The following is a 14,269-nucleotide window of genomic DNA, read 5'->3' as shown; positions in this document are numbered from 1 at the left end:
TACTTGGTGTAGCAGCTCATTGGTAATAAGTCCTTATACGTAAGAAGATGTTTCTATTCATCTATTTACTAATATCTTTCCACCTTTTAAAATTTATTTCCCTTCAAAGGGAGGGCAGGTGAAGTATTTTCTAACTGGCTAAAAGTTCTCCTAAGTGTTATTGTGAATTAATGTAACTCTGCATCCCAAGTAACTCTTAAAAATAGAAGTATACCACCTATTTGGAATCTAACAATATGGCGACTTCCATCATCAAAAATACAGCTAAGGACCAGGTAGCAAATGAAACATGGATATTGAATGGGGATAGAAAAAGCCACGCACGCCCATCTTGGGATCTGAAAAATTTGAGTTTATTACTTCCTTTAAAAAGTTTCCATATGAACAAGTTCTTCTCTATGATTAGGTAGGAAGTGTTTGTCCCAGTCATTTTCTGAACTGCATCGGTGTCACGTTTTGCTCTAACTTGCACTAACAAGGGTTATCTTCGTACAAGCAACTTAGCAATTATAGGATTGTGTTTTCACATCTGGAAAAAAAGGATAATAATAACAATAATGATAATTTGGTCATTGATTTGATGAAATTAGTGTCTGTATGTAAATTCCTCAGCCATGTAGTAGATACTTCCTAGGTGCTCACCAAGTGTTAATTCCCAACATTGCAAAAACACTTTGATCAGTTGAGATTAAACATCAGCGCTTGATTTTGGAAGATCATCTTTTACTGCCCTTCAGAGCCTCTTTCCTTCTTCTGTTCTCTATACAATAGTAAACTTGATTTCCTGATTTTGGTGCTTACAGATTAGAAGTTGTAAAGAACACCAGGAAAAAAAAGACAAGAAACTGAATAAAATAGAAATAACTTAAAAATTATAGTTATCTAAGGCCATTTAGTGCAGGGGAAAACAGTCCCTCATACCTCAGTAGTCACTAAGTAGGCTTTTCTATATTATGGCAAGATATAATAAGAAGTATTCCAAATGATGATCTTGATTCATCAAGGCTAAATTAAAGTATATATACTTTGCTTATTTTAGAAAAAAATGCAATGATTTTGGAAGAAATTAAATATGAAAAGGACAAAATTTTAAGTAAATACTTTTTTGTGTGCTTTTCTGGTTAAAACCTTAGCCCTCCAAAACACTCAGCCATGGAGATGAACTCAGTCTCCGGGGCTTCCACATATGCATGATCTTACTGAAATATCTTTCGTGTGTATCCAGCAAATAAGCTAAGGCTCCACACATTGTACAGAAAGGGCTAGGCATTTCTAATTACTAAGTTGAAATAATTTTTATGCAGATGGCCTTTTCTTTATGTTTCAAAAAAGAGCATTTGACAGAAATTACTTGTGGACTTTCACAGTAGCAATTTTTCTCAGATTCTTTTCCCTGGGACTTGGTGTTAGGACGTTTACCCAGGTGGGCCCCAAGGGCTGACACCTTGATTCTCACGGTGTCACCTGTGGTTCTTTCATAGTGCCACCTGTAATTTTCTGGGCAAAACACTGGAATTGGGTCTGGTTTGCACATTAAAAAAAAAAAAAAAAGCTTTTTCTAAGTTATCCTCATAAGTTAGTATGAACCCAAGTGCTAATCCATTGTATACTGACTCAGTACCACAAATATTGAATTAAATGACTGATAGGAGTCAAGAAGTGGGCAATTGCAGATACTGTAGAGAGAGAACGTGTAGAATCCAGCACCATCAGAGGTCAACCAGTCAAATACCAGGGCTGGATTTTTCAAAGAACCAGATAATGCCAGTTTTATGACCATTAATAACATTTCAGTTATATAAACAAAGATAAGAGTAATAAAAAATAAATTCTGCTTCTCAGTGTAATCTGATTGCCAACAGGGTTCAGAAGCGAACTTTCTCATTGTGCATGTGGCATTGCATAATGGACCAGTGATCATTCTGCAGCCCCCTCCCCAACCTTCCATTTCCCTTTTATGGACAGTCCTTAATTCTGCCAGATCTCTAAGCTATTCCAGGGAGGCAGTTTCTTTGGTTTCCCCTTTAAAGCTCTTTGATTGTGCCTCTGGTAGTTAATGCACCAAATGGTCTTTAGGGGTATTTCATACATGTGCTCTGCAGCTAATCAGAGTGCCTTGGCCCACTGATTTCCTACTTCTGTGTTTTCCACATGTTCAAGGGCTCAGTTCAAACGCCAGGCCCCACCAACTTCTGGAAAGGCATGGTAGAGCTCAGCTCTGACTTGGTGTCTGCCTCAAACAGAGATTTTCCAAAGGATATCCTGTAGTAGATGAATCATTCCATTAGGCCACGTTCACTTTTCAAACCAGGAAGCCGAGTGCCTGCTGTGTAGGGAAACTCAGATAAAGTTGTTGTGGCTGTGCTCGGAGCACTTGTAAATATTGTCAGTGTCTTTGATACAGGTTCCATCAAGATAGTATGTAAACACTGACAGGTTAATTATGTGTTTTAAAGCTATGTTTATTGAGAGTTGATGGGAAGGCTGTGAAATGAGTCCTTTACATATCGCAGTGACAGTTTCCTCCCCAATGTCTTCCCCAGCTGATTACTCCTCATGCCATCCGTGTGCAGACCCCTCCTCGGCACATCCCTGGTGTTGTAGAAGTCACATTGTCCTACAAATCGAAACAGTTCTGCAAAGGGACACCGGGAAGATTCATTTACACAGGTAAGAACCACTGCAGATGATGGACCTTGGCCTTGTGGGTGTTTTACTTTATCTTGTATGTTTACGTGTGCATTTTATTTTAAAATCTAATTTCTAGGACCCTCTTGCTTGGTCCATTTCACTGTATGTATGACCAAATGTCTTGCTATTATTATTATCATCATTATTTTAATAATTCATCTGGGTGTCTGTGTTGAATGAGAGGATCAGTAGAAAAAATTGGTTGGATACTTAAAGAAGCAGCCTGAGAAATAAGGAAAGGGGGAAGAAGTGCTCGACAATTCGGAGTCTCTCTGGATGTTAAGCCCTCTGCGTTGGGGTTTATTTGCTTTATGGAGTACGGATGTGCTTTAATGAAAAGTACAACTTTCTTCTAGCCTGGTCATAGCTAGAAAATTGGTAGTTTCCCTATTTCATTCTGGGTTGGTACTTTCTTCTCCCGTAAAGTGCATTTTGCCCTCCGCAAACAGCCTTGGCATACGGACCTGCCTTGCGGTAAGAAACTAGAGTTGCAGAGTGAAGGTGAATTGACCACCCATCAGATGGAGAGAACCAGGCAGGTTCCCTGTGGAAATGCAAGTACACACACAGCCTGAGTGTCCAATGTGTACTTTAGTACTTTAGGAGATCCTCAGATTGTAATGTGCTAGCCAAACCCCCACGGATCTTTTTATAATTCAGATTCTGATTCAGTAGCTCTGGGTAGGACCTGAGACTCTGCCTCTCTAACAAGCTCCCAGGGGAGGCTGATGATCTTGGTCCATGGACTGCGCTGGGAATAGTGACATTCTTGGCCCTCTGCTTTACTACTTGTCATCCCTAGGTAGCTGTCTCCAGGAAATTGTCCCACGTTTCCTTCTTCAATCAGTAGAGGACCACAGGCCTGGCTCAGTATAGAGCATATGTTGCTTTCACACAAAGAAGCTCTAGAGCAGTGAAGAGATAACTCTGTTAACATATCCTAATTATAACCATACAATTAAAGGGACAAGTTTTATTTTGCTGTGACATTTTAACTCAAAGCATCTTTCCTTTTGTATTTTAAAACTAGGAACAAAACCAACCATACTTGTTAGTCTCAATTTCTCTCTCTCTCTCTCTCTCCTTCTCTCTCAAAATTATAAAAACAATTAATGCATCCTGACCCTTGGAAATGCCTCCCAGCCCTTTAAACAAAATGCAGGTTTGGTGCCTGCCTGACGATTAGTTTTAGTTAATTGAAAATTATAGGATTGACCCAAGAGGAAAATTTTGTTTGCACTCCAATCACTTTTACAAATTAAGGAAAATTACCACAATTTTGTTTAGCTAAGGTTTCACACTGAGTTCAAGAAATTAGCTCAGCCATCCCAACAAAGTCAGCACTTTGTTAGTGAGCACTTGAAAAAATAATAGTCTATCTGGAGTTTTGTGGTGTATACAAACGAAGCATAGAGAAAGCTATGATGCTTTATAGAAGTAGGCCAAGTGTTTTTAATTAGGCTCATTGGTTCAGCGTAAGTTTTGAAGAACAATCAAACTAGCAGATTAGCTGTTTCTTTTAAAGCTAGGATTTCTTGCCATTCATTTTTCCCATGAGAACTTCCACATAGCACTATTTTTTTTTTTTTTTTACAAGCCTCATTATGGGCCTGCAGGAAAAGGACCAATTGAAACTTCTGATACTGTAACATTCCCCACCATCATTCCGATGGATGGGAGTTTTTCACAATGTTCCTCACTGAACTCGGTGTTCTGGAACATATTACAAAACCACAGAGGCCAAATGTTTTCTCTGAGGAGTTTGGACTCTGTTTTTGGCCAAAAACATTTAGGCCTTGCTGGCTGCTTATTTACTCTGCTATTAAGAACAAGAAAAAGGAGAAGAAAAAGAAGAAGAAGAAAATGCTTGTGTGGTGGGAGGTACAAGAGGTAATCAGGCATGATTCCGCTTTGGTGACATCCCTGCCCATTAATGGTTCCATTTTGTGGTCAGGTCTCATTTAGAAGAAATTATTTTTAATCAGTGTTCAACAAAATATCCCCTTGAGCCACCTGGCCATAAAAGTTAAAAAAAAAAATCATCCCCACTAAATTACTTAAGTTCTCAAAAGAAAATAGCTAGGGACCCATTATGATTTGGAATTTTTTTAACCATTAAGAAAAATTGCCATCAATTTAAGAAATCACATCTTGGAAAACCTGTATCATACAGGAATTAGGATCAAAGATAAAAGCGACAGATTTGCAAGTCTAGCAAAGTAGTTAGGGTTAAGAGAGAGAAATCCTGGGTGTGCATGCACGTGTGTACGTGTGCAGGAAATTTAAAGTCTGAAAAAATGCTTCTTCTGATCTTGCCTTAAACTGTGGGAAATAGACAAGAAGACGTAGTCTTTTAAGTATTTTAGGAGAGAGTTTAACTTCTCTCCGTGTTGGAGAAATACAATTTTGAAGAAATTAGCACAGAAACTTCTCCACTGATAGAGCTGGCTATTAGCTTGCTGTGACATTACATCATTTCTAACAAAGGGGAATCTCTGTTAAGTGGTGAACTACACATGGCCTCTTGATTAGCATTAAATGCCCCTACCCAGGGTCACTTGTTCATGGCTGGTGCTTCTGATTTACTCAGTTTACCTCTATGCTTCTCACCACTTACCAACCAAGGCAGAGATGGGCCATAAAACCTTTCTGTTCTTTCTTTCTTTCTTTCTTTATATATATATATATATATATATATATATATATATATATACACACATATGTATTTTGTTATGTTATGTTAATCACCATACATTACATCATTAGTTTTTGATGTAGTGTTCCATGATTCATTGTTTGCGTAGTATAACACCCAGTGCTCCATTCAGTACGTGCCCTCTTTAATATCCATATCCAAACAACCACTCAGGTCGTCATAAATGGGCAGTCATCCTTTTCTGTCTGCCCACAGAAGCTCCCACTTCATTTTCTTTAACTTCCATAGCATTTCAGGATATGAAGCTTGATTTTCTGGACAGGCTGAGCCAACCTCCTGTTTCTTAGTGGAATGTCACTTGGAATTTTTCCCTTAAAAAAAAAAAAAGGGAAATATCCAGGGACTGAAAACTCACAGCCCCAACTTAAGCACTGTTGCAGTTTTCTGAGTGTGTGAGGGAGTTTGGGTGTGTATATGTGGAAGTCTCTAAAAATCCATAATTGTTTAAAAAAAAAACTGAGACAGGAACAGCATGGCCTAATCTATGCAAATAAAGGCAGACTTTTTGGGGAGGGAGGAAAGAATTTGACTAAACACAGATTGCCTCCAAGCTGGCTCCACTTGTAAGGAGTGGGAACACTGCTCTCCATCATCGATTCTTCAGATCAGGGACACAGGAGGCATTCTCAGCCGCCAGATGTGCACATCTCTGTGTTTGCCCAATCAGTAAGGGAGCAAAGTGAATCCCAACTTGATCAGAACAAATAGTACTTCCCAGATCTTACTTCTTGTGTCCAGTTATTTTTATGTAAATTCGGGGGCAAAGTTGACTTTAAATTTTAAATAATGTTTCCTGACAGAAGGCAGCAAAACCCCTTTCTAATGACAGGACTGTTTTCAAACCCCTCTCCTGGTGTCTGATCCATCAGTCCTACAGGAAGTAAATCCACCATAAACTCCCAGTGCCATAGAAAGAGGTCTCCCCAATACCTTTGTTCTTCTCCCAGCTTGTTTTCCTGCAGTTTTGTCACATCTTTAGATGAGGTGGATCTTTTAGAATTGTGATCTCTCCCACTAAGCTTTAAGTAACCTTGGGAGCTGATAAAGGACTCTAAGGAGGCTTTAGATGCTTCTTCAAAGTTCTAGAATTGGTTTCCCTGATAAGAAGTGGCCAAATCCAGTTTTACATCATGGCAGTTCTTCCTCCACTGGAAAGGTTGCTATCTTTGGAGAGACTGTGACTGGGAGAGTAAGCCACCAGGATGGTGTCTGACTAGCTCAGGTGTGTACGGAGAGCTGTGGATGCCTGCCCGCCCTCAAGCTGGTGAAAGCCCCAGTGAATGATCACATCACAGTTCAGACTGTGGTTAGGCCACTTCTCAGATCATTCTATCACCAGGTTCCACTGTTCTAAGGATTTTTCACCAAATTTCCTGCCCTTGGGGAAGAACTAACTCAAATTTCTGTTAGTCTCAGAATTAACTTTGAAACGAAAATTCTTCCTGGAAATACTTCCTGTATGTACCTCATGCCTAAAACAACTTTGCATGTAGGAGGGGCCACCTTGGCTGAATGTGCTCTGTGGGACTTGATGACATGTACCATGTCTTTCAAGTTTTCCTTTTTTTCTCACTTTCCTTTTGTTTTCTCCTTCTTCCCTTTTTCTTCCTTCATCCGCCCACCTCCTTTTCTTTTCTCCTCCCATTCTTTCCTCTCTCGCTCCCAAGGAGACAATATGACCTAATGATTAAGGGCTTGGGTTCAAGAGGTGATGGGTGTAGATGGAATGCTCAGCTCTTCCACTTACTATGGAGGTTATTTTGGGGACATCATGTGATGGCTCTGAACCACAGTTGCCTATTCTTTACAAGGGAATAATCCCTTGCTGGGGTTTTTTCAGTATCAGGGAAATATATGTAAAGCACTTTTTATGAGCTAGTATGAGCACCAGCCAGATACTAGTGGTTTCCATTAATAAATGATGGCCATTATTATTATTCATTAATTCATTCATTTGTTGCTGAGTCCCTACCATGGTGTGAATATTCTACGTGTATTGTTTATCTTCACCATCATTTCCTAGAGGTCTAAGAAATGTCCTGTAGGATTTTTAGTAAGAAAACTGTAGACATCCATAAATAAAAGAAACAAGTAACACCAATCAACTGCAAATAAAAAGAGCGAAGGATGAATAAGGTAGCAAGAAAAAGAGATTTATAAATACTGATATAACTATTTTGATGTAATAAATGCTTTCTCAGGAATAGCCTCAAACAATAAATATTTTAATAAGGCAGCCCTGATTTATAAAGTTCTCTGGTGCTGATTTTTCAGGAAAAACACACACGTGTCTTCTTGTTTCCATTCAAATTTCAGCCCTTCCTCTGGAGACCATAGTAACATGGGTGCAGTCCATCACCAGCCTCTTCAACAAAGGTGTTTGGGTTATAATTCAATTCCAGGTTCAAAAGTTTCAAGACCAGAAACCTCTGTTTCTAGTTCTTGAAAACCTCCTCCACAAAGAAGGCTGCCACCATGGGGATAAACAAAGTCATCAGTTGTAAGGCAAAGTAAAGAGTTCGTACTAATGAATCTCATGTTTGTTAGCCTCTTCTTATACTAATTAATTGTCAGGTTAGGCTTCTGAAAAGCCACAGTCATAACATTACCCTGCATAGAAAGCTTCCCCTTTTGCCCACTGTATATGAGATATGGCCCAACCCCTATGCTTGGCTAACTTCGCGGCTTCCTGTGCAGTCTGCTTCACTCAAGCCAGTCTCCTCATTAGGCCTCAAGCTCACTTCATATTTAGCAATTCTGGACATGGTAATTCCCCTGTAAGATCAGGCTCAAACTCTGTTTCCCCTCTGAAGTGTTTTCTAGCCACTTTAGTATAGTGGGCAGAGCACTGGGCTGAGAACAAGGAAGCCTGGTAGCCCCAGCTCTGCTGCTAACTGGCTGTGAGTTGTGGGACACATTGCTTCCATGGTCTACATTCTAGTTTCTTCAATGTAAAATGAGCCAATTGCACTAGGTGACTTTGATGTTCCCTATGGCTCATCTTGATTGACTAGAAGAGTTTATATCCTTGGATCTCTTTTGTTGCATGTGCTTAGGCCATTCACTTATTATTCACTTCCTTATGCCTTCAGATCTCTTGTTCTATTCTTAAATATGCAAATCACAAAAAGTCCACATGCTCTATAAGGAAAGAGTTATCCTTCCCTGATCTTATATTATTTTGTACACTGTGTTGAAGCAACTTGACTCAGTATCTTACTTGCAATAGATGTTCTCTAATAATTGATTGACACAGTGCCCAGGATCAATGGGTCCTCATTGATTTTTGTGCTCTGGATGACATGGAATGTAAATAAGAGCTGTTAATTAAGAATCTATCCCCTTTCACTTGAAGTTTTACACACAGGAGAACATAGTAGTGGGGTTTCTGTTAAAAAAAATATGGGCTGGATCTGTATCATAAAAATTCTTCATTTTCTCGCATGTAAAATGGGAATATTTTAATAGTACCTACCTATGTCTAAGAAATAAATGGATCAATATAGGTAATGCAGTGCTGATTGTACGTGGTACAGTGTGAGTGCTCCCTAAAAGTAAACTCAAAGAGAGAGAAGCAGATAATAAGAATATTTTCAAAAATCATTAGAGCAAATTTTGGTTGGTATTAAATATGTGTCAGCTTTCATCATGATTAAAGAAATTGTTTCTTTCTAGTCAGTAGAATAGGAATCAAAAGGTCTGGGTTCTAATTACTAGTACTTCCTTCTGTTCATTCATTTGGCTTATAAATATTTGTGGATTGCCTGTTCCATTCTAGACAATGTTCTAAACCATTTTGGGCAATATTCTAAAACAGCATTGAGCAAAACAAGACACGGTCCCTGTTCTCATTGATCTTATGGTCTACAAGGGAATGTAAATGTTTATAAGTTTACTATTTCAAATTTGGTGAGTGTCCAAAAAGATAGGAACTGAGTTCCAAAAAGCATATAAAAAAAAAGGTACCCCAACCAGTCTGTTAGAGATATTTTTCCTCAGGAAATGATGAGCTGAGGTTTGAAGGATGATTAAGAGTTAACCTGGCAATAGGTGGAGAGTGGGAGAAGGGTGGGGTTAGAGAAAGAGAATGAGTGTTCCAGCATAGAGGCTGTGTAAAAAGGCATTGAATGGGAGCAAATGTGGCATCTTGGAAGGCTGGAAAAATTCTAGCGAGGCTGCAAAATTAAGAGAGAGGCGAATGGTGACAAAGAACACTGGAGAAGTGGGCAGGGACAAGTTTGTGTGAAGTCTTATAAGCCATGGGGAGGAGTTTAGTTGTCATCTTAAGAACAATGGGCAGTCTTTGAAATGTCAGAAAGGACAATGGACGTGACTAGATTTGCATTTGGGAAAAAAACAAAAGCAAAAATCTCTGGCTGGCTGGCACATTGAAACCCAGCATGGATATTGGAAGACCAGTTAGGAGGTCATTGCAGTGGTCTGGGAGAGAGATTTGGTGGCTTTGATTCAGGTGGTAATGGGTGGAGATGGAATGAAGTGACAGAATTCAAGAGGTATTGAAGAGGAAATAGACAGGACCTGGAGCTGGGTTGGACAGAGGGGTGAGGGAGAGAGAGGGCTTAAGGCTACCAGGCCTTTGGCTTCTTCAGCCTAATGGATGAAGGGGCCATTCTTCCTCTGAGCATCCCCAGGGTCTTGTGAGTGTCAGTGAAAGAAAGAATGGGCATGAAAATGTTCTGTCAAGGGTAATGTTCTACACGTATGTTAATTGTTAGGAAGACAGGCCTAAGCAAACTCAGGAAGAATCAGGAAAGGAAGGCAAGAGTGTGTTTTCTCTTCCGTCAGATTGTTTTCACTTAGGATTCAGCTGAGAGAGGGCTGTGTAATGAACACTTGACTAGCAGTTCTGCCTTAGCGGTGTCCTAATTGGAAAAGATTCAAGAAGAAAGAAAAATTAACAGGCTGCTCCTGTCCACATGTCTTGAATATTACTCCAAATGAGCCATTTACACACAAAGAAAAGAATTCAAGGCAGAGAGAATATTTATTCTTTTTGCTTTTGCGATCCAAAGGGCAAATCTCAAGCCTCTTCTCCTCGGCTGAAGGGAGTTTTTTCACAAAATGTGATTGCTCCTGATATGTTGATGTGATTGGTGATCCCGAACCCTCTGGCATTTGTAAAGTTAAACACTCTTGGTGCCATAACGGGGACAACAGCAACAAGAATCACTAAAAGTACCCATTGTACTTCTGTGACATCTATAAAATGAAAGCCGTTTCTGCAAAGAATAAAGCTGGTCTGAAGGAAGCATATTATTTTGCATATTTTATGTACATACTTTCCAAGAAATATGACCTTTATTTCCTATTTGGAGTGGAGTGTAATCAGGACTTGAGTAGCTAGTGTAACAGGATCATTAAAAAGGATATTTTCACTGACATTAGAGGTCTAAATGGCCACTGGGCCTTATATACAACCTTGGCTTTTTCCTGTCTACCCAGAGTTAATAAGTGATAAGGCCGGGAGAGAGATAAATCACAGAAATCCCTGTCCAAAGAAAACATATTGACTACAGCCAGGCAAATAACAGACCATAACCAACGGTCCCATTCATCATTCATGTAATAGGGATATAAAATATTTCCTACCAATGAAACCATATAGAAGGAAAAGGCAGATAAGCTTCCCCAATCTTAGGCATGTGATTTGGTTATTAAGGGACATGAACTATTTGTCACATGGCTTTAATCTTTAAGATGTGTTGCCATTTCCAAACTATAAATTTCTGGTGGAGGATTAGAAAGCTATTAACAATAAAGGTAGGAACTGAGCTTTATATGTATTCTTGCCAACATAATGCAACACTATAAAGTCTTGAACCTCTAATCTATTTAGTTTGATTTGGTTTTCAAAGCCAATAAACTATTTGGAGGTCTTCAAGGCTTTTGTTTTTGTTTTTATCCAGCATCACGATAAATTAACCCTTCAGTTTTTTAACTATGTATGTTGAAACTTTCTCTAATATCCTGGGGGGTGGAGTGGGTAACTAAATTTTTTTTTTTAAGATTTTATTTATTTATTTGACACACAGAGAGATCACAAGTAGGCAGACAGGCAGAGGGAGAGGCAGGCTCCCTGCTGAGCACAGAGCCCCGATACGGGGCTCGATTCCAGGATGCTGGGATCATGACCCGAGCTGAAGGCAGACGCTTAACTGACTGAGCCACCAGGTGCCCCCTTTTTCTCCTTTTCTAAGGCTTACTCCAAATGTTTGGTGGAGGGTTATTTTCTTTCTTTTTTTTTTTTTTTTGGTGCATGTTTGCCGTGGTGTGGATGCTAGTCTTTCTGTTCATTGTTAACTAAGTGACGTGGCACCCACTAGAGCGCTAAAACTTGTTTTTCTTTGTTGCAATGTAGTACATACTGATTTCGGATAATTTCAAAAGTATCAATTGAAAAATTATTAAAATAATATTAAAATTGCTGCCATTTCTACCAGTTTTTAAGCCATTAAACACTCAATAAATGTTAGCTGTTAATATTTTTAATGGCATATGTCTTTCTTCTTCGTATGCATGTATTTGCCTCATTACCAAAATAGGGTGAGACCTCACATCATATTGTGTGATTTGTTTTTTCACTTAGCAATATGTAGGAAACATATGTAAGAAACAATAGGTGTTATAAATTTAAAACAATTTTTAGTCTTTAATAATCATTCCACATCTTAGTAGAATCTTGGTGGAATCTTATTCCATAATCTCATCTTACTGTAGCATAGATACCTTGAATTTGGGTTCTGGTGGTCTCCTTTTGTTCCTGAAAGCCTCCAGCACAGATCAGTAGTCCTATACCCACATTCCTTGGGGTACACTTTGGTTGGGACTCATCAACCAACTCCAAATAAGTGAGTGCACATGCTCCAAGGGCCTCACATCTCAGACGGCCTGATGTCTCAGAGGTTGGTTCCAGGTCCCAAATGCACATTCAGCTACAGAATGTAGAGCTGTTTGTTTTCAACTTGAACCACGCTGGGGGTCGATGAGTTCCATAAATTTTTCCCCTTGCCATGTGAAGCAGTTCCCTACTTTCCATACTAAAAATGGGAACTCATGTAAGAGGCTTAACATTTCTGAAACTGAATCAAGTCCAAAATTAAAACAATTAGGTAGGAAGTTTAGGTCCCTCCCTGCAACCCCCCTCCCCAGGATAGCAACATTCCCTGCTAGAGTTTTGAACTCTTCTTTTCTCTCTTCTCTCTGCTGGTTTTCCACCCCAGTGGGCTTCTGACAACCTTTCTTCTGTTTTGTCTTATCATCCCCTCCTTTTCCACACTTTTTTTTTTTTTTACACTGTCTTCTCTTTCAATCTTCTTCCTCTTTGTGTTACTGAAATGTAAAACATTCCACCCCCGCCCTGACAATCTGTGTGAGGCTGGCTCTATTATTAGCCCATTTTATAAGAAAACTTAATGAGGTAAAGTGACTTCCCCAGGGTAATGTAGCTGATAAAAGGAGGAGCCAGGATTTGCACTGTGGTTGAGGGAAACCAGAGCCTGCAAAGTGGTAAACCTCCTGGGGTGCTACTTTAGCTCATTCATTTTTGGAATTTTGTGATTCCCTCAAATTTGATTGTTGGTGTGGGAGACAGTGGGTATTTCTAGGACATGTGAGGTCTGACAGGAATCGAAGCTATATATATGTGTGTATGTATGTGTGTGTATATATATATAGATATGATTTTATTTATTTAATTAATTAATTAATTAATTTTTTGAGAGAGAGAGAGAGGGGAGGAGGGGCCTAGGGAGAGGGAGAGAGAAAATCCCAGACTCCCTCTTGAGCCCCGAGCCCCACATGGGGTTCAATCTCATGACCCTGAGATCATGACCTGAGCCAAAATCCAGAGTCAGAGGTTCAACTGACTGAGCCACCCAGGAGCCCACCCCTCCTTTTTTTAGAGAGAGAGAGAGAGAGAGAGAAGCCTTCCATATTTTAAACAAGTCCTATCATTATGAATATAATGCACACTCATACAGAAAATTTTAAAAACACAGAAAGTATGAAGAGATCCATTATCCCATCCATCAGAAACAATCATTAATATTTTTTAGTCTTCTAATATTTTTTTTGTGTTACTCTTGTGAATTTTTACCAGAGTGAATCACAACATGTTTATATAATTTTGCATCCTTCTTTTAATTTAAATGGTAAAGTAAACATTTCCTCTGCTAATTCCAATTCTTCCTAAGTGCATTTTATCAGGTATATAATAGTCCATTTTGTGGCTGCATCATAATTTAGTCAGTCCCCTGTTGTTGGATAGCCACATCTTTTCTTTCATAGGACTTTTAACATTATATATGCCAGAGTAGAACATGATCTTGAATGTAAGGCATTCCCCCATTTTCCTAACAAAAAGTTTTTCAGTTTTAGGAATAAGTGAACTGTATATATTTGTAGATACTAATGAATTATCAAATGTCTACTTATAATATTTCACACATTAATTTATTTATACATGCGTATTTAAAATCACACATAATTTACAGCATTTACAAATATAACTTTTTCCACTTTGAGGTTTATACTTTTATTTAAACTTTGACATCAGCATTTTTGTTTGTTTTTATCAAAACCAGAGTCATTTTAAATCCCATCATATTCTACTCTAAGTTGTTTGAGACACAGCTCTTTTTAAATCTGCACATCATGCTTTCACTGGAAATTTTATCCTAAGCCATAAGTAACTGTTTACTATATTAAAATCATTTAAATCTCCAAAGATAACCACTTTCAGCTACGTTTTAAAAACTGATCCTTAAAGGGCTTGTTTTGAGGAATATTTGCCATACTGAAAGGCCAATCTGCTAGCAAAATTACCAAATTTATGCTAATTTT

At 38.8% G+C, this 14,269-nt stretch overlaps 1 protein-coding gene across 8 annotated transcripts in view; it reads left to right on the top strand.

The window, feature by feature from the left end:
* The window catches only part of EBF1 (EBF transcription factor 1), a 391,508-nt gene that overhangs the window by 307,896 nt on the left and 69,343 nt on the right, over window positions 1–14,269 (top strand). For all 8 annotated transcript variants that reach the window (XM_081826258.1, XM_081826259.1, XM_081826264.1 and 5 more), the window contains exon 10: window positions 2,544–2,670. In XM_081826258.1, coding sequence (XP_081682384.1) covers window positions 2,544–2,670 — 127 coding nt within the window. The remainder of the gene's footprint in view (window positions 1–2,543; window positions 2,671–14,269) is intronic.

Source organism: Leptonychotes weddellii, chromosome 7, assembly GCF_054177405.1.
Source record: "Leptonychotes weddellii isolate Sample4059 chromosome 7, ASM5417740v2, whole genome shotgun sequence".
Classification (NCBI taxonomy): Eukaryota; Metazoa; Chordata; class Mammalia; order Carnivora; family Phocidae; genus Leptonychotes; species Leptonychotes weddellii.
Note: the sequence above shows the minus strand (reverse complement) of the source record. Positions and strands in the feature narration are given on the sequence as shown.